This window comes from Centroberyx affinis, unplaced genomic scaffold (genome assembly GCF_046629955.1).
Source record: "Centroberyx affinis isolate AG114_WGS23_722 - 3 ecotype Tasmania unplaced genomic scaffold, CSIRO-AGI_Caff_v1 ptg003958l_1, whole genome shotgun sequence".
Lineage (NCBI taxonomy): Eukaryota > Metazoa > Chordata > Actinopteri > Beryciformes > Berycidae > Centroberyx > Centroberyx affinis.
The window spans coordinates 335,111-357,867 of NW_027281780.1; the positions used below are offsets into that span (position 1 = coordinate 335,111).

The window sequence follows — 22,757 nt, forward strand, 5'->3', positions numbered from 1 at the left end:
GACTGTCAATTTTCAAACCCCACTACAAAGCCTGTGCACACCAATGTGAGCCTGTATAACTCTCTGAATGTTTTTTTTCTTTCTTTTAACATAACAATACCAGTGTATTCGCAGAAGTAGTGCATTTTCACATTTTTTTTTCCACCGTTTTTGGATAGACATGAGAGCAATTAGTGTTCCCAGCTGCACCTCTAAACTCAACACGTACTCTCACAGCCGCTCTCTGCTACCCATAATGTGAGAAAAGCAGCACTCTAAAAAACTATTGGTACCCGCCATGTCAGATAGTTCTAATCTCTTCATTTAGTTCAGCAGCTTAGCGCTCTTTCACACCTCTTCCTCTCCTCCGCTACACTAAATCCAGCATTTGTCTGACAAGGCTTGGAGGGATTCTGACCGAAAGCCTGAATCACTCTGATATTAATATCTCTAAAAGCCTGTGATATAAAGTGCTGTTTGAAACCCTGAAGTCAACTACAGTATAGAAACCGCAGAGCGCGGCTCTCAGAATCGTTACCCAGAAATCTGTACACTGAAAAAGAGAGAGAGACGCTTTCATCAAATTTGAGTTATGAGTGAATGAAGTCGCCTCATTAGCTAAAAAGCCTGTAATGCTGACTATGATGCTCATAAATATTACATAACTCTTCACTTTCCCCTCCCTCTCCTCACTCCTCTCTCTCTCTCACTCATGTATTTTTGCACACATGTGAAAACACACTCGCTCTTTCACACAGTCGTCCCTCCCCCACCTTCTACTTTCACAGCTTCATATCCAGAGGTGTGTGACCAAGTCAGTTTTGCTCGAGTCCCAAGTCGGTGTCAAGTCTTGAGGCACAAGTCCCAAGTCTAAATGTAGAACACCAAGTAAAGTCAGAACAAATCTAGAGTCCAGTGTCAATTTAATAGCTTAAAGAAAACTAAATATCTAGGACTTTTCAATGCAATATGGTTTTAATAGGATAAAAACTTAAGAGCATCATGAGTTTGAGTTCTATAATCAGTTTGAACTTCAATAATAAGTCACCAGAAACCAAGTCAAGTCTCAAGTATTCCAAGTCATGTGACTCGAGTCCCCACCTCCTGTTCATTTCCTTTCTCAATAAAAATACAACTCCAGGTTTTATTGCTGTCTTAATAATTAATGGCTTCAAAGCTTGTGGAGCAACAAAAAAAAAGAAACAAACTTGGTGGTTCAGCATCACTGTTTGCTGATCTGTCGTCTGGTTTCCGGTTAAAAGTCAACCAGGGAGAAATGAGACTCCAGGTAATGTCCCTTTAACAACCTGCTGCTGTCCTCTGAGTCGGACTGTACCTAGCCTGCTTAGCCTGTTATTGCTGTGGCATCACTATTTGATTATACAGGCAGCAAGCCAGCCGTGCTTATTCAGCTCATCAGTCTCTGCCATCCTCAACTGAGGTCTAAATTCAATACAGGCGTGTGTGTGTGTGTGTACGCACGCATCTCTGCAGGTGCTAGAGGTGCTAGTGTCTCTCATCTGTACTTTTCCTATTCAATATCTAATATCTTTTTTGTGGGACAGATTACAATTTCATATGCCGGGATCCTTGTTTGAAGCCATCTGTTTGTAGCAAAGATGCTTATCCTAGTCATCAGAGTCAGTCATCATCTCCTAATAATAAAATTGGTTTTATGGTGCCAACACACGGGGTTAGGGGTTTGAGTCCTGCTTGGGCCATCCATACTAAAATGTATGCACTCTAGATACTGTATGGCTCTGTGGATACAGCATGCACCAAAAGACATACATTATTCAAAATAAAATCAATATTAAACTTTATCCAGTATAACTTCGTCTCACTGTCAGTTTTGGGAGTATTTCACCCTGACTTTTCCACTTTTTCAAAACTGTCTTTTTCACTTCCCCAACAATCCACTAATCTAACAAGCTGATGAGCTGCACTTTGTTGCAAGTTAAACTTTTGTTCTGCGTAAATCCACTTGAACTCTGCTCTCTTTGTCTGCTCTAAACCAAAACTAAAAGTAATTATACAATATTTCTAACCTCGACCACCTCTTGACCCTTATCAAACCAAACCTATTCTGTTTGGTTATTGTCGGTCTCAAAATGCGGTGTGACATGCACAAGAATAAGTGTGAATCCGGCGTAATTGATACTTGGATATCCATTCCTCAAGTGACATCATACCAGCACCCACCACTACTTTGTGGGTGTGAAGCACATACTTGAACATTTTGTTTGCTTTTTCTCTGTTTTCAGTGAGAATCTTGGCTCTTTTTATTGGATTCCAGTCATTTTTGTCAGTTATGTGCAAATAAGCAAGAACTTCTCGAATGCCTGGGTGTGTGTGTTGCAGAGGGTTGCATTATATGAAGCTCACCCTCTTGAGTAGAGGCTGGCTAGTGAAATGTGAATGAGTTAGGCAGTCAGGGAAGTGGAGCAGGAGAGATTGAGCCGAGTGCCTTTTATTCCATAGCCAATGATTTGAAAGAAAGATGAGGGATGGAGGAAAAAGGGGAGGGAGAAAGAGAAAGCTGTAAAAGAGATGAATGAGTCAGGAAAGGAAGAGGGTAAGTTATAAGAGGGATTAGAAATGGATAAATCCCAAACATGCAGATGGGGAGTGAAGTATGTACGCTCACTTCAAAAGAGGGATGACACCATGTTGTTTCAGCCTTTATCCCCTCAGACACTTAGCTCCTCTTGCCACTAACATCCTCCAGAGGGGTAACCCCCGCTGTTTGTGCCTAGAGAGCCCCGGGCCTAGGCTGACATGGATCAGAGAGGAGGAGGAAGAAGAGAGGGGGATGATGGGATAGGGGATAAAGAGATGTGGGGGGAGGCGGGGGTGGTGGGGGGGTGGGGTGGCACTCGAATGGGAGGAATCAGAGGAGAAGGGGGTGAAGGGTTAGGGAGACGGATGGGGGATCGCTTTACAGACAGAGATGAGAAGAGGAGGACGAGGAGGGATAGAGATGAGAGATAGGGAGAAGAAGAGAGAGGGATCAATTGAATAGCAGGGATGAAAGAGGTATAAAGGAGAGGTGGGGTGAGGGGTTAGAGTAGGCATGAGGATCAAGGCCAGCCCTAGAGAGAGAGAGAGAAAGAGGGGGGAGGAGGAGGGGGGGTTTAGTCGGGCAGGCCATTGATCGTTGAAGCCTCAGGGTCAAAACGGGGTGACATACAAACAACATTCCTATGTTCTCCTTAGCAGCGTCCGCATCCGTGGCTGTAGTTTCCATATTCTGCGTCAAATCCATGTGTGAACTGATGGTCTAATAAAGCCTACACACAGCTAAGTCTTTGTTTCTTTTTAGGTTATTCACACAGCATGTGGGGCATTTGTCGTGCATACTATGTACCCACAATGTCCTTGTTTTGAATCTGGCCCGGGACTTTTGTCGCATGTCACCCTCTCTCTCTACTGTTAACTATCAAATAAAAGCAAAAATGGCAACAAAAAAATCCAGCATATGTATATATGATCCTCAGTGTGATTTATTTTGTGTTTTGACTGGAGGATCTGAAGGGAGACATTTTTAAAGTGTTTTGCATATGAAAAGCATAACTCCAGCCATTTCTGACCTGGACCCTATTCCATCTTTTCCCATCATGTTGATTGATTCTGACCCAAATCTCATCAATAGCTTCAATATAGAGCTATTTACATCTTGCTTGCCTGGGGGCACCGCTCTCCAATACAGTCCTAACGGGCCAATGAATCGGCCAATACTCTAAAAATCAACCCCAAAAGCACCCAAAGCATGTTTTTCAACATATCAACGATCACTTTGTAATGACAAGCAAGACTGAATTCGCTCTGTAGTGAAGCAACTGACAGGATTTTGGTCAGGATCGATCGGTGCGATGGAAAAAGATGAGAAATTACGGCTTAAGTCGAGAAAAGTTATACTTTAAAGGAAAGTGGCAATTCAACTGAGGTGTATTGTACTTCTAAATAGGACATAAGCACACGTGTATAACTGCAGTGTTACCTACTGTGTGGCCTCAGCAGGTTGGCCTCAATAGGAAGGATGTCCTGTTTCTCTGTGCCTGACCTGCTCTGCCTGTCTCTCCTCCTCAGTGGAAGCAGCGGGGGCAGCAGCAGCAGGGAGAACAGCGGCAGCAGCGGTATTGGCATTCCCATCGCCGTGCCTACACCCTCCATCCCCAACTCTGGACCAGGTGAGCCTGACTGCTGCAGCTTAGGCAGTGATGCATCCCATAATTTGGTATTCTGCATTAGGATCAGACACTTCTATCGATTTGTTGATGTAGCAGGTCGATATTGGCCTTTCAATAAAAAACAGATATCAGGCAGTTGGTCTTGCCGACTGCCGTTTTAAAAGTAGGTGATGGTAAGATTTGACTTGACTAGCTTCAGGGGAGAAATTCTGTAAAGCTGCTAACCCACCTAAGCATTTGTTTTAATGGAGAGTTTTAGTTTTAGTGCTGTTTCAGAAACTTTTCTTCCCAGGCAAGAATAAAATTATGGGGGAAACGCTGAATACTTGTAATTCTTAGATGGGTTGTTTTTTTTTTGGCATGAAAATGGTCAAAGTTATATATACAGAATATCATCACAATATATCTGTTATTTAACATACTGTATATGGCAACTCCAATCCAAAAATATCAGTATCTGCCTTCAGAAACCCTTATCAGTCAAACCCTATTCTGTGTGTCCTGTGTGTAAAATGAGGCAACACTCTTGTTAAACAGTGACAAGAGACAATGATGAGCCTACAGGGTTATGCTGTTTGTGTACATAGTGTACATGTGTGAGCTTCAGCCTTTGTTTACATTTGTACATACATCAGACAGTAGACAAACTACTACATACCACATTGTCTTGTCTTGTCTAGTGTAAAGTATGTATCTTATATATGAAGAGTGTCAATCCAGAATTTAAAAAAAAAACAACAATTATGTGTTATTATTAAAGTTACTAGTTCATTTGCTGACAAAATTGTGACATTTTAAATGATATAATCGCTTTGGTTGCAACAAACGTCAGGAAACAAGTTTTTTTTTACATACAGTATACAGTATGTATTCATATATATGTATATTCTAATAATAGGCATCACTTGACAAGGTGTAAATGTAATGTGCTATTTGCGGGTAGTGATTTGAGACTACACTACGCAAAGCCTATGTTTACCAGACAGGGATTATGCAGGCCCATTGTGTTCTAAGCACAGCTGATTCTCTATCCTACTCTGTAAATAGGCCAAGCTGCGTTAGGCCTGCTGCTTTATAGTGGAACAGTAAGGCCCACATTACACCGCACACAGGCTTCATTCAGTATCGCATTAAACCATACACAAGCCTCACATAGTACCGCGTTTAACTTTTGCAAATGATTTAAACAGAACTGAACAAGAAGTAATTTAATTTTACGTAGCAGCTGGTCTACCTCGGCTCCATCCTCCGTGGAGCCGTGATCAGGCCGGCAGCGTAGGACTTAACCGTAGCTCTCCCAGCAAGCTTGTCACCATGGCAACGCTCTGTTCATACCCGAACCACAAAAGGAGTGCGTCCAAGTATGTGTGAAACATTCCTCCCGGCCCCTGAGGGTTCTTGAATAAAGTGATGTGTCGTTATGTAATAGCATAGGGGGGGGAGGGGGGGGGGGTGCAGGAGGCTGATGGCGCTCCCGCTTCATTCAGCCTCAAACGCTCACTAATGTATCGGCTCCGGCTCCGACTCGTTTCAGTCCCGTCCATGTTCGCTCCCCCGGGGGCTCCTCCGCCTCCCCCGCCCCCCCCTCCTCCTCCTCCACCTGCTCCACCCGCTCCACCTCCTGCTCCTCCTCTGCCCGGCCTCAGCGCCCCAGCGGCAGCATCATCCATAGGTGAGACTCCTCGGGCCACAAAGGCAGCTTCTGTCTCCTCTGCTGTCTGGACGGCGGACAATCAGCAAAGCTACTGTCATCTGCTCATGGCGGGGGATGCATGGAGAGCGGTGTCTGTGTGTGGCGGGTGTGTGTGGGTGTCCGACTGCTTGTACACAGTGCAAGCAACTTGATTGATGGGTCGCTTTATTCTGATCAATTGTGATTGGTGCGAGAGGCTCTGGTTGCATTTACCAAGTTTACCAAGAAAAATTAGCTATGTATTTATATTTTTAACTGCTTTGCTTTTGCCTATTATTTGGTTGAGTAAACATAGCAAGCACTAATTAGGTAGCATTAATTGAAAATAGATAAAACAAAATTACTTGAGAGGTTGCCATCAAACCCAAACAATGGAGGCAACTGTTCTCTAAGCCTTGTTTTTGAGACATTTATTCATGTAGTTTTTCAAATAGAAGTCGTCAAACTGGTAAGCTTTAAATGGCTGGAATTAGTTTCCAGGCAGAACTATTGTTCATTAAATGAAATAATAACATTGGTTAGGGAACAAGGCAGTTTGGAAATCTGATTGGCTGTTGACGGCCAGCTGATAAGCTTGTTGACTGTCCACACATAGGCCATGTTTCCCTGGTCGCTCAGCTCTGTAGGAAAATAATGGACTTCCAGTGACTTGTTGATCATGTTGCTCGCAGGGTGAACGCAACTTATACTGTGTGCACATGTATATTGCAGCTTGTGAAGAAGGCTCTGGCCTTTCATTGTAATCACAGTTCAGTTCTGAATGCTCAGTGGTGCTGTTGCTGTACTTCTCTATTCCTCCTCATCTACTATATTAGCTCTATAAAGAAGTCTCTAATGAAACTGCCTGTTATTGCCAAAGGCCAAGCAAATCTGAAATTTAGTCTGCAGAATTGTTCAAATTGGAAATTTACATATGACCTCGAGCTAGTGAAATATCAAAGCCTATTTGCTATCCCGGTTGACAGAGTCAATGATAAAATCTACAGTTTACAGTCAAGAATTATCATTTAAAAAACTGTAGGCCCAGATACTGTGCAGGCAGAACACAGGCCATGTTTATACAGTTCAAATAAGAAAACATACAAAATTAATTTGCCCTAAGGGGTTTTTAGAGACTTCTTCACTGCTTTGTTTCCTTTTCTATTTCCCAGAAAAATGGTTGTGGTTAAAGCTGCATTAGGCAAGATTTTTATGCGAAGGTAAAGCAGCAGCAAATTCAGTTAACCTCAAACATTCAATATTGCCTAGTGCAGCTTTAATTTACATGGGGTGTTGACTCTGAATCATTGGGTGGTATATATCTGATTTACTGTCATGTTTCTGCAAGGCTGAACTGTATCCAGCTGTTGTAAAAACTATGTATGTACTGTTTATCTGCTTAAAACACTTAAATCACTGAAGACGACCACTTGAAACATGCACATTTTATCCTCAGGACATCAGTGACATATTTCAGCTGTAATTACTTCTGCCGGTGACAAAATGCAGAAGTTTGTTTGATGGTTTGTTTGCTCCTGTGTTCCTCTGAGTCCTCACTTCCTCTGGCTCCACCCATCCCTATCTAAGAGCCGGGCCTCTCCTGAGAGAGAGCTTCTGTTATCTGGCACTGCAAACGGGAAATGCCCAAGTAGAACAAAATAAATCTCTTTCTCCCTCCCCTTCTCTCTCTCTCTTTCTCTCTCTTTCTCACACACACACACACACACACACACACACATACACACACCTGGCTCAATGGTTGTAAATCCAATCCAAATGTTGTAGAGTGTTTCTTGTGAAAATGCTGATGTGAAAGAGATGATGTGGTTCTAAGAAATGGATTTGTCAGTTGTTGCCCTGCTGTGAGTTAAATTTACACCGATGTATATCTGCGCTCTATCTCAAACTCTTCGTATCTTGTGATAGTTCAGCATCATATCTTTGAAAAGTGTGTGACAGAGGGAAAAGTTAGTTTTTACTATCGATTCATTTGAATTCCACCGAGCGATGGTCAGAAACTTGCAGGATCCGCCCGAGGATTCTCGCTTCCTCTGCTCGCTCAATCCTTTTTGCCCTTTTTCCTTCGCTGCGTTTCAAAAGAACCGAGCGCATGTGATGTGCCGGTTTTATTCAGAAAGCCTGTTGGGAGTCTGTTGTTTCATTTTACCCCTTGTGAAATACAACTGTGTAAGACTGCTATCAAACAGAAATCCCTATTTTGCTTTCCTAGCTTCCCTCCTCTGTCTGATTGGTTGTTGTTGTTGGTGTCTTCTCAACAGGTTTGGGGCTCTAATCAATATTTAAACAATCAAAATATATCTTTATCCTCTTACTGATTCATATTCTGGGCCCTTGTTTTCCTCCCCCTCCTTGTGATTCTCACCTCATCCCCTTCCTGCCTCCTCTCTAACTCCCCCTTCCCTCTTTGGTCTCCTCTCTGCCTCCCTGTCTTTGGGTGGTTCTAGCGGTGGCCCCCGGCCCTGGTCTGGGCCCTATCCCCATGTCCCAGTTCGGCACCATCTCGCGGCAGATCTCGCGGCACAACCCCTCCAACTCCTCTGTCTCTATGGTTTCGGCCACGGGCACGTACCGCCGGGCGCCGTCCGTCACTTCCCAGTTCTCCTTGCAGCAGCAGCAGCACCTACAGCAGCAGCAGCAGCAACAACAACAACAACAACAACAGCTACAACAACAGCAGCAGCAGCAGCAGCAGCAACAGCAGCCTCATATTAATGGAGGCACTCCTGGTTATGGCCAGAACTCAAGTAAGACCCTTCTGTCTCCAGCTCCCCAGCTCGCTTTATAGGTTATATATTGTCACTAAGGCACATAACCTCACACTCTACAAGTCACATTTCTCACAAATCCTGCACATTCACATACTAAAAGCAAGCTAACCTTTACAGTGGCAGACAAGCAGCTCATATGCGAAAGTCTTAGTCATTGCTTTCAGAAGGTCAAGCTTGTATTCTTGACACAATTATTGACGTTCCCCTTTACTCCGAAAGTGCAGGTTAAGGCTTTTTGTCCAGCAGTGGGATGTCTTTAGTATCGATGCAGAAAGCCTCGTCCAATGTGGAATCACAGCTTTTTGGCCTCACTTAAAAGCATGATCTGATCTTTTCCTTGTAAAAGGCATTGTACATCATAAGGGTTTTGTCTCCACCAAAGGTCCGTCTGTATATACTCAACTCTAACTGTCGTCTAAATTGTACTGTCTGGGCTCCACAAGGTGACCAGCAGCCTAGAGGTGCACCGACTTAAGCACAGGGTTTATTTTTGGGCTTTTGTCCTGTCCTGCCATCCTCAGCCTTGACTCTGTTGGTAGGATGAATCGTCTATATCTGGACTGCTTCTCAGTGTCCCAAATAGAGCTGAACAATTAGTTGAAAAAAATCGAAATCACAATATGAACTTCTGCAATTAATTAATCGCAGAAGCTGCAATTAATTGCTTAAGAGAGAGTGGCGCCCAAAATGAATTTCTAAACAAGCTGTTTTAGAGCTGCAGGTAATCTTTGGTCCATGAATCGAGTACAATATTGGTGAAAACCTTTCCTCATACTCAAACTCAGTAAATCCTGCACACTGACATCTATTGGTTTTTTTTTTAACAAAATCACTTTTCTTTAAACGATTATAAAGTTCGAAAAAATTTATGACAAGAAAAACTTGAAGTGAATTGCAGTTTAAATCCCAATTGCAATATTCTGTCAAATAATCGCAATTAAGATTTTTTGTCAGTATCTTTCAGCCCTAGTCCCAACCTTTGGTGGTGTTCAAAATCAAATGTCCTGGAAAACCCACACAAATCTGAAAAGAAATGGAAAGCATGGATGGAAAGCAACGAGAGCAATTTAAATCGTGGCCTGCTACATCAACCTGCATTGTACTCCCTGCGTCTTTCTGTTCCACATTTGAATAATCTGTTTCTGACCCATCCACCGTCTTTACTTTACAAATATACTGTTGATGTAGTTCCGGTAGATAGTAGATAACAGTTAACAGGGCTGAAGGGAGTTCAGTGGCCTTAACAGGGACTAGGGTTGAGGGTGATGGCTGTTCATGGCAAACAGCGCCACCTTGTGGTCGTGGGCAGGCAATTATTTCCCTTTGGAATGATTCAAGAGAAGTGGGGGAAACGCCTGAATGAAAACAATCAAACATTAATCCCGACTGGGTTTATCCTTCTCTGTGACCTCCAGACAGCGCGGGAAATCTCATCTCATCACAGTCGCTGACGTCACTGAACTTTACACGCTCACCACATGTGTGTCTGATCTGTGTCACGTCACTCTGTCACATCACATGCAAAAGCTCACACCTCTGGCGTTAACGCGCGTTTCTTCGGTTTCTCTGTCAGTATTGTGTTTGCTTGGGATCGGGGTTCACTCTTTTAACTGTCTTCTGTAAGTTCTTGGTGACTGATTAGCTCTCTCTCTTTTTCTCCTTTTCTCTCTCCCTCTCTTTCCCTTTCTCTGTCTGTCTGTCTTTCTTTCTTTCTTTCTTCTGCTGGCTTTCAGTGTCTATCGCTCCCCCTCCTCCCCCCATGCCCCAGCTGACTCCACAGATCCCTCTGACTGGCTTTGTGGCCAGGATGCAGGAGAGCAGTAAGTGCAGAGGCCAGACACACTTCCCATGCTTATCTGTGTCCACCACCCCCATTTCCAGAAACACCCAGCATGCATTGTGCTTGTTCCTCCTCTTTCCCTTCTGTCTGTCGAGAACAATTTGTACCACCCTCTAACCACAATTAGCTATTTAAGATCGTGTCTCATAAGGTCAAGGTGTCTTATCAAGGGTTTTTTTTATGTACCTTGAAAGCATCTTTATTCCTTGAGCTACAACCTAGAACAGTTTGGTTTTTGTTTCTCAATAGCAATAGAGCTTTAATTCCTGTTAAAGCAAAATACAAAGCTGCTGGAATAATCTAGTGCTTGGCAGTAGAAGAAAGTATTGTGTGCTGTGTGATGCATAAATCTCTCCTTTATTTGTTTACATTTATGAATGTTTCTTTTAAATTATGTGTAGGTGAAAACCAGCTGAGATATTGTTGAGGCTGCCACCTACTGTACATGTCTGATTTAATGCAATTTTATAGTTGATTGAAGCTTGTTATTCAAATGCTGAACATACTCGCAGCACTTGAGGTTTGAGCTGAGGTGAATGACGGGTGTTTGGGGGGAAAAAAGTGCAAAAGGTCACTTGCAGAACAGGATTTAAGAGAAGATGGGACTCCCTGCTGCCCCCTGCTGGTACAATACTTGCAGTACTGCTGGGATATATTTCCTGACAAAAAGCAGTTTGAGATTCCTGTGGTTTACAATTAGGAATAAGGTTTGATGCAGTTATTGTGTTAGATGAGGTATTGATTTTTTGAGCAGCTGTTTATCATAGTGATCTGTTGTGTTCGCTGTCATACAAATTCTCTAACCGACTATGTCACTTACTAAACAACATGACCCAGCAGCACATGATAATCTTAGGAAGATAATGTAAGAGAACACAAATCCTGTGCAAATCCCTCTTTCTGTATGTGTGTGCATGAACACAGCTCCACAGCCACAAACTACACAAACCACTTAAGAGGCTTTAACATACTGCATGTTATCCTGTTAAGTGATCCAGAGGAAGTCTAACAGTGAAGTCTCGGATGCAAACTGGTTACCATGAATTTATTAGTCAAAATACCTGACGTAAACACGCATGTTTCGCATGTTCCCCGCCTTCGTTTTTGCATGATTCATCCGCCTCCTCTACAGCCGGGCCTGGTGGCATGTGCAGCCCAAACGTTTTGACCGGGCCTTGAGGTTTTTCTTCGACCTGATCAGGAAAATCTCTCGGCCCCCATTGTGTGTTCTACTCGTTTGTAATCTTTGTTTTTGTAATCTCACTTTCTCTCCGTCTATTCCTCGTCGTTCACCAGTTGCAGATACTCCCACTCCTCCTCCCCCTCCGCCTCCAGATGACTTGCCCATGTTTGACGACTCTCCTCCGCCTCCGCCTCCTCCTCCGGTTGATTATGAGGAGGAGGACGCTGCTGTCGTTCACTACAACGACCCCTACGCCGACGGAGATCCACAGTGGGCCCCCAAGAACTACATTGAAAAAGGTATGTCCAAAAATCTAATTTAGGACAATGTAACCTAAAGTGCTTCAGCAACTTGGTTAAAACAGTTCAGGGATGAAATGAAAAAGAAAGCCAATAACTGAAACAAGACAACCAACATCATAAAGGAAGAACAGGAGAAGTAACATTTTAAAAGTTTAGAAAGTATATATACTGTATATAAATGTGTAGGGAGGCATAAAAGCTAAATGCTGCAGATATTTTGGTTCTTGCTGTCAAGATAAGTTAAAAGACCAGCACCAGATGATCTGAGGCATCTGTTCTGGTTTGTGTGGAACAAGCGTATCGGATAAATAAGTCGGTGCCAGACTGTCTGGAGATTTAAAAACCAATACAATTATTTTTAAATTAATTAATTAAAATTGATTCTGGACCTAATCAGAAGCCAGAAAAGACCAAACAGGTTAGAAATTTCATCATTCAGTGAGTGTAGCTCATCCAGTGGTACTTTGCTATGAATGCCTTCATGCAGAGGTGTGACCAACTTTGCTCGAGTCTCAGGTCAGTCCCAAGTCTTGAGGCACAAGTCTCAAGTCTAAATGTCGAACACAAAGTCAGAACAAATCAAGAGTCCAGTATCAATTTAACATCTTAAAGAAAAATATCTAGCACTTTTCAATGCAATATGGTTTTAATAGGATAAAAACCTGGTAAGAGCATCATGAGTTTGATTTCTATAATCAGTTTCAACTTCAATAAATTGAGTCAGAAAACAGAAATTAAATTTACTCGTCTACTGGAACAAATCTCATCACTTTCAATCTAAGTCATTTACTCAAACACAAGATCTTTTATCAAGACTTTAGAAAAACCTTTTCAAGTCATCAAAGTACAAGTCAAAGTCAAGTCAAGTCTCAAGTATTCTCTTCATGCATCAAGTCTCAAGCAGTTAAAGCTGTGACTCCAGTCCAAGTCACGTGCCTCGAGTCCCCACACCTACCTTCATGTCTCTACACTTAATACCTGTGATTGTCTCTGCTCTCTTTCCTAACCTTGTACTGAAACGCACTAACATCTCTCCCCCCCCCTCCTCTTCGCCTGATCAAGTGGTCGCCATCTACGACTACGCCAAGGACAAGGACGACGAGCTGTCCTTCATGGAGGGGGCGATCATCTACATCATCAAGAAGAACGACGACGGCTGGTACGAAGGCGTCTGCAACGGCGTCACCGGCCTGTTCCCCGGGAACTACGTGGAGTCCATCATGCACTACGCCGACTGAAGGGACCCCGCAGTAACACAAGTCTATTTATTCAGTCACATCATATCCGCTGAGAGACTGACGGAAATGACAGCAGATCTGACTCCTAAGATGTGTAGACAAACCGTGTGATCTTCTTTTTTGATATGACAGAATGTTCTTTCCCTTACCGATTGCAAATAAATGAAAAAGTAATATCTATTTAGTTTATTTTTTGGTGTTATATGGGCGGGTGGGGGACGTTTATGGAAAATGTAAAAGAAAAATAAAAGTTTCTAAAGAGTTGGACTGCCCACTTGCTCACACAGGTTGTGGTCTAGGGATTTTTTTCCAAAGACGAGGGCGACACAGCTGAAGGATATACGACGTTCTTGCCTGGATTTTGAAATGGCCATCGCTAATTCATTGTGCATTAAAGAGTATTAGGCTTGATGGAACAAATAAAATTCAAATGTTACGTATGCACCTTCAGTGAAAGTGTTAGTACTGTCAATTGTATATAATGTGAGCTGCAGCCACTTGGATTTCTGTTAATGTAAATTCAGTGAATGTCAATTTTTTTTTTATATATTTTTTTTTAAATAAGCAGTCTGCCCGCCACACGGATGTGATATGTCCCCAGTTTAGGATTATTATTCTGTCTTGGATCAGGTTTTCCACCAAGTTCCTCCTCTCAGCTCCATAAGCTTCATCTGCTCTGAAAACAAATGCAGATGGCTTATCAATCTTTTGCAAATTAAAATAAATTGTGTATCGTATTTTGAAGGCAAACGAGTTACTCCTGAAATTCAGTCTTGGCGTTTAAAAAGCATGCAAAATTCTAAAAGATATATTGTAACCTTAAGTTTATTGCCATTATTGCTTCCATTATGTTGTAAATGTATACACCCTTTTGGTTCTTTTATTATACTGTTGAAATCACTGAATTGTTTAGACTCAGAAGTCGTTTGTGAACTTCATGTGGTCTTCATTTTCTAAATGCTGATTTGCATCTGAACATTTTAAAATCATGAAATTGAAATGGAGTTTTTTTTTGTTTTTTTTTTACATCTTTACATAAATTTAGGTCACAATTTGAAAAGGCTTGACGAGAGAACACATTCCATTTTTGACCGTTTTGGCTTAATATCTAGCTTTTTTTTTTTTTTTTTTTTTTAAAGATTGTGTCACATCACTGTTATTAACTTTTTACTAATCCACACAAAATCTGTAGATAGTCAAAAATCCGTCGGTTAATAAGAACCCACCTGGTGACTGGCATTAATGGACTGTGGTTATGATGGATGGTAGGTGGTAAGTCATGCAGGGTTACTAGACTGGACTTGTCATGCCTAACACTGCCGTTTTACAATTCAGATACATTCAGATACAACGGAGACCAACATAACAACTCGTATACCTCCTCAGTCTTCACACAGCAACAAGGAACTGCAATGGGTTAGGTTTCATAACTCAGGTCTAGAAATCAATCTCGATGCCATTTCACGTTCTTTCATCGCCCCTCTGACTTGCACACATCAGGTTTTTTTTTAGTAACAACATGACTTATCGGTTTTTTGACTTTTGAGGTTGGGAGTTTTTCCAAATGCAAAGTGAAGTCAGGAGTCTTTATCCTTGCAAACATTAACTGCGTTTGTCACCGTTTACCATTTCAGGATATTGCAGCTAATGCCTTGATATTTTGTCTGTTTGCTTTAGTATATCCAACAAAAACAATTAAGTGTTCCAGCTCAATTTCATGGGTAGAAATATTGAATCGTATCTCTCTCTCTCTCTCTCTGCCCTTAATTTGTATATATAATATGTTAATTGAAAAATTAATGTACAGTCTTTTATAATAAACGATTCTATGTACAACAGGCATGGTTGTGGTCACTCAGCAATCAAAAAAGAACAGAGCCTTGACTTAAAAAAAAAAACCTTTTTAATTTAATGTGAGTATATGGTCATTGTGGATGTTAAGGCCTTGGCTGTTATAGGTCACTTTTCATTACAGAAGTATCCTCATAACATTTTGCATTTTTATACAAGTCAACATGACAAACACATGACTTTTGGCCTATAAATGGTGTGGACGGATCTCTCAAGTCATAACACAGATCCACACATACACACCAATCACAATGATGCTCTTCCATCTCATTTGGAATTACATAGACTCTGCAACGCCATCACACCCCAGCACTAGCAAGAAATGAACTGTATTGAGTTACAGTCACAGTTAGCTAGTCTGAGGTGTGGGAGGCAGCTGCATTTACAGTACTGTATGCAGTGACAGTCGAGTGAAGTTGTGGTTTTCAGTGCTATCCGTCAGTCACTATGATACCATTTAGGAAATTTGAAGTTTCAAGTTAAAAACCCCATGAAATGCCATCTTTACTTCCTGTTGAAACAGGATGTTGGGGCGGGACACAATGCAGATCCACACTGATCCGTTGTGTCTGTCCGTCTCATTCATTTCAATTCATTTTCAATGAGAGGTGATGATACGTCCGTCTCCGGCAGATTTCCATCCGTTTTGACAGACAGAAAGTTCGACCCAGTTGAACTTTGTCAGGACAGACAGATTTGTCACTGTCCATTTAGCCAATCAGAGACGTTCCTACATTTGTTCTGTTTAGGTTTTCCAGGTCAGTTTCTTATTTAATTCATACTGTATAGTCTGTTACTTCTTTTTTCTATAAAGTAGCTCCTTTATGAGCGAAGCTAGTACTGTACTTTCTGCCTCTCCCACCATGTTCGCACTCCAAAACAGCCCAATGGACAGAAATCTATCAGTCAATAATTCTGTCCTTTTTCAGACGGATCAGTGTGGCCGCAGCCTCAACTGAATATGAGTCAGGGAGAGAAGGGCAGTTTTATTTGATGGGAGGGGTGCAGAGGGGCGGGATTGTTTTACTGGTTAGAAATGAATATTTACGCCTACTAGTGCAGCATGAAGACACCATGAAAGATACTCTGTTTTCCAGGAAGTAAAAGTGATGGGATTTTCATTTCATGGGGACTTTAGAAAGAGAAGTTGCACTGAAAACCACTTATACATATATGTCGTATCATTCATTTGTTCAGTAAACCGCCCTCTCCCCGCCCCATGTGTAGAGGGGTGGAGAGAGCCATGGGTCAAGTGAAACAACAGATCTCAGTTCAGAGGGACCCCTGCGTGTTGTTTTGATCCCCTTGCTCTGATTCTGGCAGTAAAGTGTTTTTCCTTTTAAGTCACAACGGTAACAAATCGCTATGCTGCTCAATTTAGCCACAGTTGGCACTAAAACCAGCAGCAGGGGTCCTTCCGAAACGAAGCAGCAGCGTAACCAACACCCATCGCTACTCTCCCCTTCTTTGCCACGAGTCCGACCCCAACCAGGGTGGGAGAGTGGGGTGGAGGGCTGGGGTTCGTGTGTCACAGGTAGCTGCCTGAAGTGAAGCCTGTGGGCGGAGGATCACTTGTCTCTGGTGAGCACCATCTCAGTGAGCCTGATGAGGGCGTCTCGCTCCGCGGAGGGCCTGAGCATGCTGATCTGCCGGATGGCCTCCTGGCAGTAGCGCCGGGCCAGGTAGTGGGTCTGTTCCACCCCGTCGCTCTGAGGGAGAAGAGAGAGCAGACAACAGGCAGAGTGCTCAGATCACAGTGGAGGTCACATTTTTTTCATTGTTTACCCAGGGAACTGAACACACAGGTTCTTTTCCAGCCACGCCCTGCTTTTCATTCATATAGTTGCACACAGTCCTATCAGGGAAATGCCCAGTAAAAACACAGGTTCAGAATTTTATTGTGAGGGTAATTTGCACTTTTTTTGCACCTCAGTCACAGTCAGCTAAGAGTGCAGAGTTTTCATCATATTCACCAAGAAATATATGCAAATCAAGCTGTGCGCTGCGTGAGTGACTTTACAGGTCCATGAGTTGCTTTGCATCTAAAAACCTGACCAAATGCTTTTTTAAATACAAAGCATGTTATGGGTTATTATTAAAGTTATGAGTCACATTAAGACATTTTGCTTTCACAATATGTTATTGAGGATAGAACCATCTGTGTTTTCGAAATATTGATACATTTTCAGGTAGCAACTTTTCCCAAAAATGTACAGTAAACTGTATTTAAGACCTTTCTAGGCTTTGAATTTAGATGACTCAATTTATGATTTTAAGAACCAGCAGACCTTCATCTTGTTGTATTATTGGTCTTACCTGGAGAACATACTGCCAGGCTCGATCTACATCTCCTTTAGAGCTGAACCGTCTAATTATCATCGCATGGAGCTCAGGAAACTGAAACAAATTTAAAACAAATGAAGTTAAAGACTGAGCTAAGTCAGACTGAAGCATGGTGTGTGTGTCTGTATGATCTAGGAGCTTGTTTCACATGTGTGCAGTATCTATGAATAGGAAGACACTGTGGAGCACAGCCATCTGGAGACTAGTATTCCCAACCCCAAAATAGATATCCCCTCTCTCTATCCTATCCTTGACCTCTTTATCCTGTTCTTGGGCTGAAATAAGCTGCACCGCATCTCGATATGATCACCTGACATGCCAACAACGCCAAGTCTCACCTGCTGACAAGCGAAGAGGACCGGTCCGGTGGCCAGGCCCAGTTTGAGGTCCGCGGCCGACGGCTTCCCCAGCTGATTGGCACACGATGTGAAGTCTAACACATCATCCACCAGCTGGAGGACGGACAGAAAGAAACCCATGTTATGAGTTCATATACTTCACCAGATAGATCAATTACGAAGCAATTATCAATACCATTACGTCCTGGATTTATTCCAAATGTACTGAAAGAGCCATCCAGTAGAGGAAATCTTTGTTATTCCTTAATGGAGCATTGGGTTTCACTTATCAAATGAATAACAGATGGCTGACATGATTTAGCCGATAAGAAATAAAGACAACAATAGATGAGAAATAAGACTCAGTCTGCTAAAAGGAATTACCTGAAATGCAATGCCAACATTCTTCCCATATTGATAGGCTATTTCATGGACTTCAGGATCAGAATTAACCTGAACCGATACCTTGAATGGAGGAGGAGAGCCAGTCAACAAAAAATTTTAACATGCAGGAAACAAGGCTTTTGTCAATGTCGGGGTTATTTGTGTGGAGATAGAACGTACATACTGCTTTACAACTGTTTGCAATAAGGCTCGCCGTCTTCTTGAAGGTTTTCTCGAGGTAGTGCTTAAATCTCTCGTTCTCATTTTCCTTTGAACCTAGCTGCATGAATTCACCTGGAGGGACAGTCATCATGGATTAGGGAACCGTGTTTTTTGTATGGGCAGAAAGACATCTTGTGAAAATGTAATAGTTAAAGCACTAGGCAAGATTTTTATGTAGAAATACACCGGTTTTATCAGCCTAAATCACAAAGTGGGGCTGCGATAGAGAAGACTGTCCCAACGCCACTAATTGAGATTTGCCCTATTTGCCCAAAATCACTCTCTAGTCCCTTTGTATCCTTTGGTATCCTTTGGTATAAAGTATCCTGTGTGCAGTTTACTGATGTCACATAACAGGATTTCCGGTTAATGAAGTCCAAATTTTTCAAACAGTTACCTCTTGCTGGCATTTGGAGCCGCCGATGCAAAAGTTGCCTTGTGCAGCTTTAAGTACAACTTTTCATTGATGAAGTTCGCAAAATGATATGATATGATATAATATGATATGATACGATTTGAGTGCTGTACCTCGCACCAGGTCCTCTATGATCTGTGACATCACTGATACCACTGTGTTGCTTCCAATACGGGCCATCACCATGGAGGCAGCCGAGAGGATGAAATCTCCTGCCAAGATAGCCTGGAAAGTAAAAACTACACTTAGTCATTTCAAGCGTCAACAGTATTATCGGTGTCATACAAATACTCTAGAGCAACATAATTTTAAGAAAATATAAGCCTTTTCACAAGGAGAAAGCATGTGGATGTCTGTTTTAGGAATTTAACTGACGCTCTTATGCAGAGCGGCTTACAATGAGTTTAACAATAGAACGGGCTCAAATTCCAACTTCACCAACATTACAATCAATAGTCAGGAGTGCGTGAGTCAGAGCCACAGCACCCTGACAACAGATATATCATCGCTGTCAGGTGAAAACCTTGTATCTTGTAACCTTGTATGTAGAAGACCATGCAAATCCTTCAAGTGAAGTGAAAACATAAAAAATCACCTAAATTGGAGTTACAAGGTTTTCACATTTTCCTGAATTTCCCCAAGGGGATCAATAAAGTGCTATCTTATCTTATCTTATCTTATCTTATCTCATCTTATCTCATCTCATCTCATCTCTAACAAGGAGAAAAGGTAGAAAAGTGTTTTCCAAATACAGGTGACAGCAGAGTAAACTTGCCGGCCGGCTTGCTAGCCACTGATTTAATTTCCCCACACCTTTCTTTCGCCCCACACATCATTGATAGTGTTCTTCCCCCTCCGCTTGTCCGATCCATCGATGACGTCATCGTGCACCAGGCTGGCAGTGTGAATCATCTCTGAGATCATAGCTATGGACCTTTGCCCTGGGAGCAAATCTCTACAGAGAGGAGACAGAGACGACAAATTGTGTGAAGTCAGGTGAAACAATACTGTGCATCACACTTCATATAATAATAAAAAGAGCTATCACAGGGTGCGGTGCCAGTGTGTTATCCCAGGTCACTTGTGGATAGTTGTATGTAAACGGTGGATCGGTAAATATTTCTTTGTGATCAGTAGGTCTACAGTGAGCACATGTAGCACTGATGTCTCACCCGTCTCTGTTGCTGTGGATGTTGAGCGCCCGGGCCATCAGGACAACTATCATTGGTCGGAAGGCTTTGCCCTTCCCATCAAAGTAGTAGTCACACAGGGACTTCAGCTCTGCTTTGGACACTAGCAGCTCCTGTGCAGCACAGAAGAACAAAACACACCTCTTTTAATTCTTTTACAATCAATCAAGGTCAGAAATTAGCACCCGCCAAGCGCCAAATGCCGGTTTGTCTTGATGGATAAATCAGTAAGAGTCAGTCAGTCTGTTGCAAACTTTGACCTGCTGCCCACCATACACCCTCTCTGACAGTGAGCCAGTCAAATCAAACTTCATCCAAACTTCTGCTGCCTGGATGCTTAACTAGCCTAACACATATTTCCACATAGCAGGTGTGAGGCCACCAAGAACAAAGGAGCAGGTATTTTTGTCCAGTTTACCAGGCCTCAAAATGTCAATTTCGGTCAAATTTAATCCAATTTCAGAAACAAGGCATATGAGGAATGAAGCTAAGAGCATGGCATAACTGAAACCAAAATGAGGATTTGATGATATGAAACCAAATGAGTTAAAGTAAAGTAATTTTATATTTACGCTTTATTTATTTTATATACTACTTTGTACAAATACTTTATACTACTTAACCACCTCTATAATTTTGTATTCGTTTATGTTTAATGTTTAATTTGACCTCTAGGAGCAACCCTCCAAGTCAAATTCCTTATGCAAATTTACTTTCATTTTTATTCTGATGATGAAATACGGGAATGCGACTACCTTTCTGATGTCATCATACAAATGTGTCAGGTCTTTCTGAGCTAGTGTGAAGGGGTCTTTCAGCTTCGCATCGCTGTGTATCCTTCTGCAACAGCAAAGCTGTGGTGTGGGGAACAGCAGCCTTGATTTGTGCCTGGGGGGGGGGGGGAAACATACAAACAGTAGGTATCATTGAGAAATAAGGTGACCAATATGATAATGTACAGAAATATAGTAGTATAGTAGTCTATGGCTTTAGGCTGACCGCATCACAGCTCACCTGGTAAAAGATGAGCTAAAGGTTGAGTTGGTGTGTGCAGGTTGTGCTGCCTGCAGGCCCTGAAAGGAAAAATAATGACACCAATGAATGAATGACTTCAGCCCAACACAAGCACATTAACCTGGCAGAGAGAAGTAACACTTGGTGCTCTTGTGGATTAGCCTAAGTCCTTAGGGTTTATTGGTGATTCGTTGGCAACAGGAATCAAATCTGTAGAAAACTGAGATACTAGCTCTAAGATTGAAAGCTTCCACTGAGGAAAAAAAAGTAAACACTGTAAGTACAAAGTCCAAGGCTCTCTAAATCCAGTATCCAGTAAGGAGGGAAGAAACTAAACGCTTCAAATTTAAAAAGCCTGTATTGTCACGGCTTAGAGCCAAAGCCTTTCAACCATAAGGACTTTGATGAAAACCTTATGGTCGAAACATGTTGGCGTGGCAATAAAGGCTTTTTTAAATTTCAAGCTCTTCCCTCCTTGCTGGATTTAGAGAGCGTTAGACTTTGTGCATACAGCTAAAGATTTTACTTTTTTCTCAATGGAGGTTTTCAATCTTACAGCTTGTTATCTCTTTATAAGCATATCAGCCTCTTTGACAAACCAGGTGACAAGAGATTAGGGATGGGAGGATATAAGATTTTATCTTTTATCGCGATAAAAACACTCAAGATAATTTTATCTTGGTGAATTTCCATTATCGGGATAATCAGGAATATCCTCACATGAGCGTGAGTTTAAGATTGTTTGATCGTTTTTGGTTTTTTTTTGCATTCACTCTGCTGTCCTTGCTGTACCTCTGTCTGTGTGATCTGAAAACAAAACAAGTTATTCATTTACTGTGCATTTACAACACATAACTAATTGAACCATGTGAATGCTTGGATATCAGGTTGATAGGTAGATTATTATTATTAATGGATTTTTTTTCTCTCATTATGATTACCTGCTGGGTGTTGGCGAGAGCTTGTTTTGTTTTTCACTAAAAATTATGTTCACAAAAAAAGATATGTGTCCTATATATGTGGCCATTTTAAGAGTTTTAAGCATATTTTCATGATTATCGGGATAATATCGTGAATCGCAATTATTTTGGCCAAGATAATCGTGACATTAAATTTTCATATCGTCCCATGCCTAACGTTAAAAGAGATTATGCGGTAGCTTGCCATTGAGGATAGGTTTACTGAAAGATGATGACCATGGGCTATAACTGACCAAACATGCCTATACCAAAACCTAAATGAATGAATGAAGACTTACTCTTCTACACTATGTGGTTATAGGGTTAGGAGGACAGCTGACAAAGTAAATGATAGGGATTAGTGCAATAGTCCTGCAATGTCAAGCGCAGGACTTGACCTTTAAATCGTGACTGCAAGCAGCAGAGGAACCAGCAGAGACCCTCCCGGATCTAGACACCGTTCATTTCCACATGTTGAGAAACTATTGCCAAAGACAAAAAAAAAATGACAGTTGTATTCAGAGGAAAGACCGCTGACTGGACACTAAACACAGCCGCTCAAGCCGAGCCGGGACTCCCATTCATTGAGACCGAGTGACAGCTCCGCGCGGTGTGTGTGTGTGACCTTCTTGGGTTTGACAGTACGCCCTCCCGGCCCGGCGTCAACCGCTAAAAAACACACAAAAACTCACCTCGTCCGCCGCTCCCGTCCGTCTCCAAGACGACGCGGAGAAAGAAGCGGGCCTGCCGGTAAAATGGCATATGGTTTCAAATAAACTCGTGCTCGTACAGTGTGTACTCCATCTCCGACATTGCCTCCACGGAACCGCCATGTTCCACAGCACGCA

General features: G+C 42.2%; 2 protein-coding genes across 39 annotated transcripts in view; one reads left to right on the forward strand and one right to left on the reverse strand.

Annotated features, from left to right (window-relative positions):
- Positions 1–13,749, forward strand: part of abi1a (abl-interactor 1a) — a 49,433-nt gene extending 35,684 nt beyond the window's left edge. For 5 of the 38 annotated variants that reach the window (XM_071541828.1, XM_071541833.1, XM_071541827.1 and 2 more), the window contains 5 exons: positions 4,069–4,178; positions 8,346–8,477; positions 8,571–8,606; positions 11,767–11,952; positions 13,018–13,749. In XM_071541828.1, the coding sequence (XP_071397929.1) occupies positions 4,069–4,178; positions 8,346–8,477; positions 8,571–8,606; positions 11,767–11,952; positions 13,018–13,193 (640 nt within the window). In that variant the 3' untranslated portion in view covers positions 13,194–13,749. Of the gene's footprint in view, positions 1–3,996; positions 4,000–4,068; positions 4,179–4,557; positions 4,580–5,703; positions 5,842–8,306; positions 8,607–10,363; positions 10,451–11,766; positions 11,953–13,017 lie in introns of all 38 variants that reach the window. The other 33 variants (XM_071541817.1, XM_071541831.1, XM_071541801.1 and 30 more) reach the window with 18 other exon arrangements.
- Positions 13,750–15,078: 1,329 nt separating this feature from the next.
- Positions 15,079–22,742, reverse strand: pdss1 (prenyl (decaprenyl) diphosphate synthase, subunit 1). Its single transcript, XM_071541837.1, has 11 exons — positions 22,602–22,742; positions 20,951–21,009; positions 20,692–20,824; positions 19,919–20,049; positions 19,560–19,701; positions 18,860–18,971; positions 18,294–18,403; positions 18,110–18,190; positions 17,726–17,839; positions 17,361–17,441; positions 15,079–16,753 (listed from the first exon to the last, which is right to left on the reverse strand). Exons 1-11 carry the CDS (start codon positions 22,740–22,742, stop codon positions 16,613–16,615), a joined length of 1,245 nt encoding a protein of 414 aa, XP_071397938.1. The 3' UTR covers positions 15,079–16,612.
- Between the last annotated feature and the right edge of the window lie 15 nt (positions 22,743–22,757).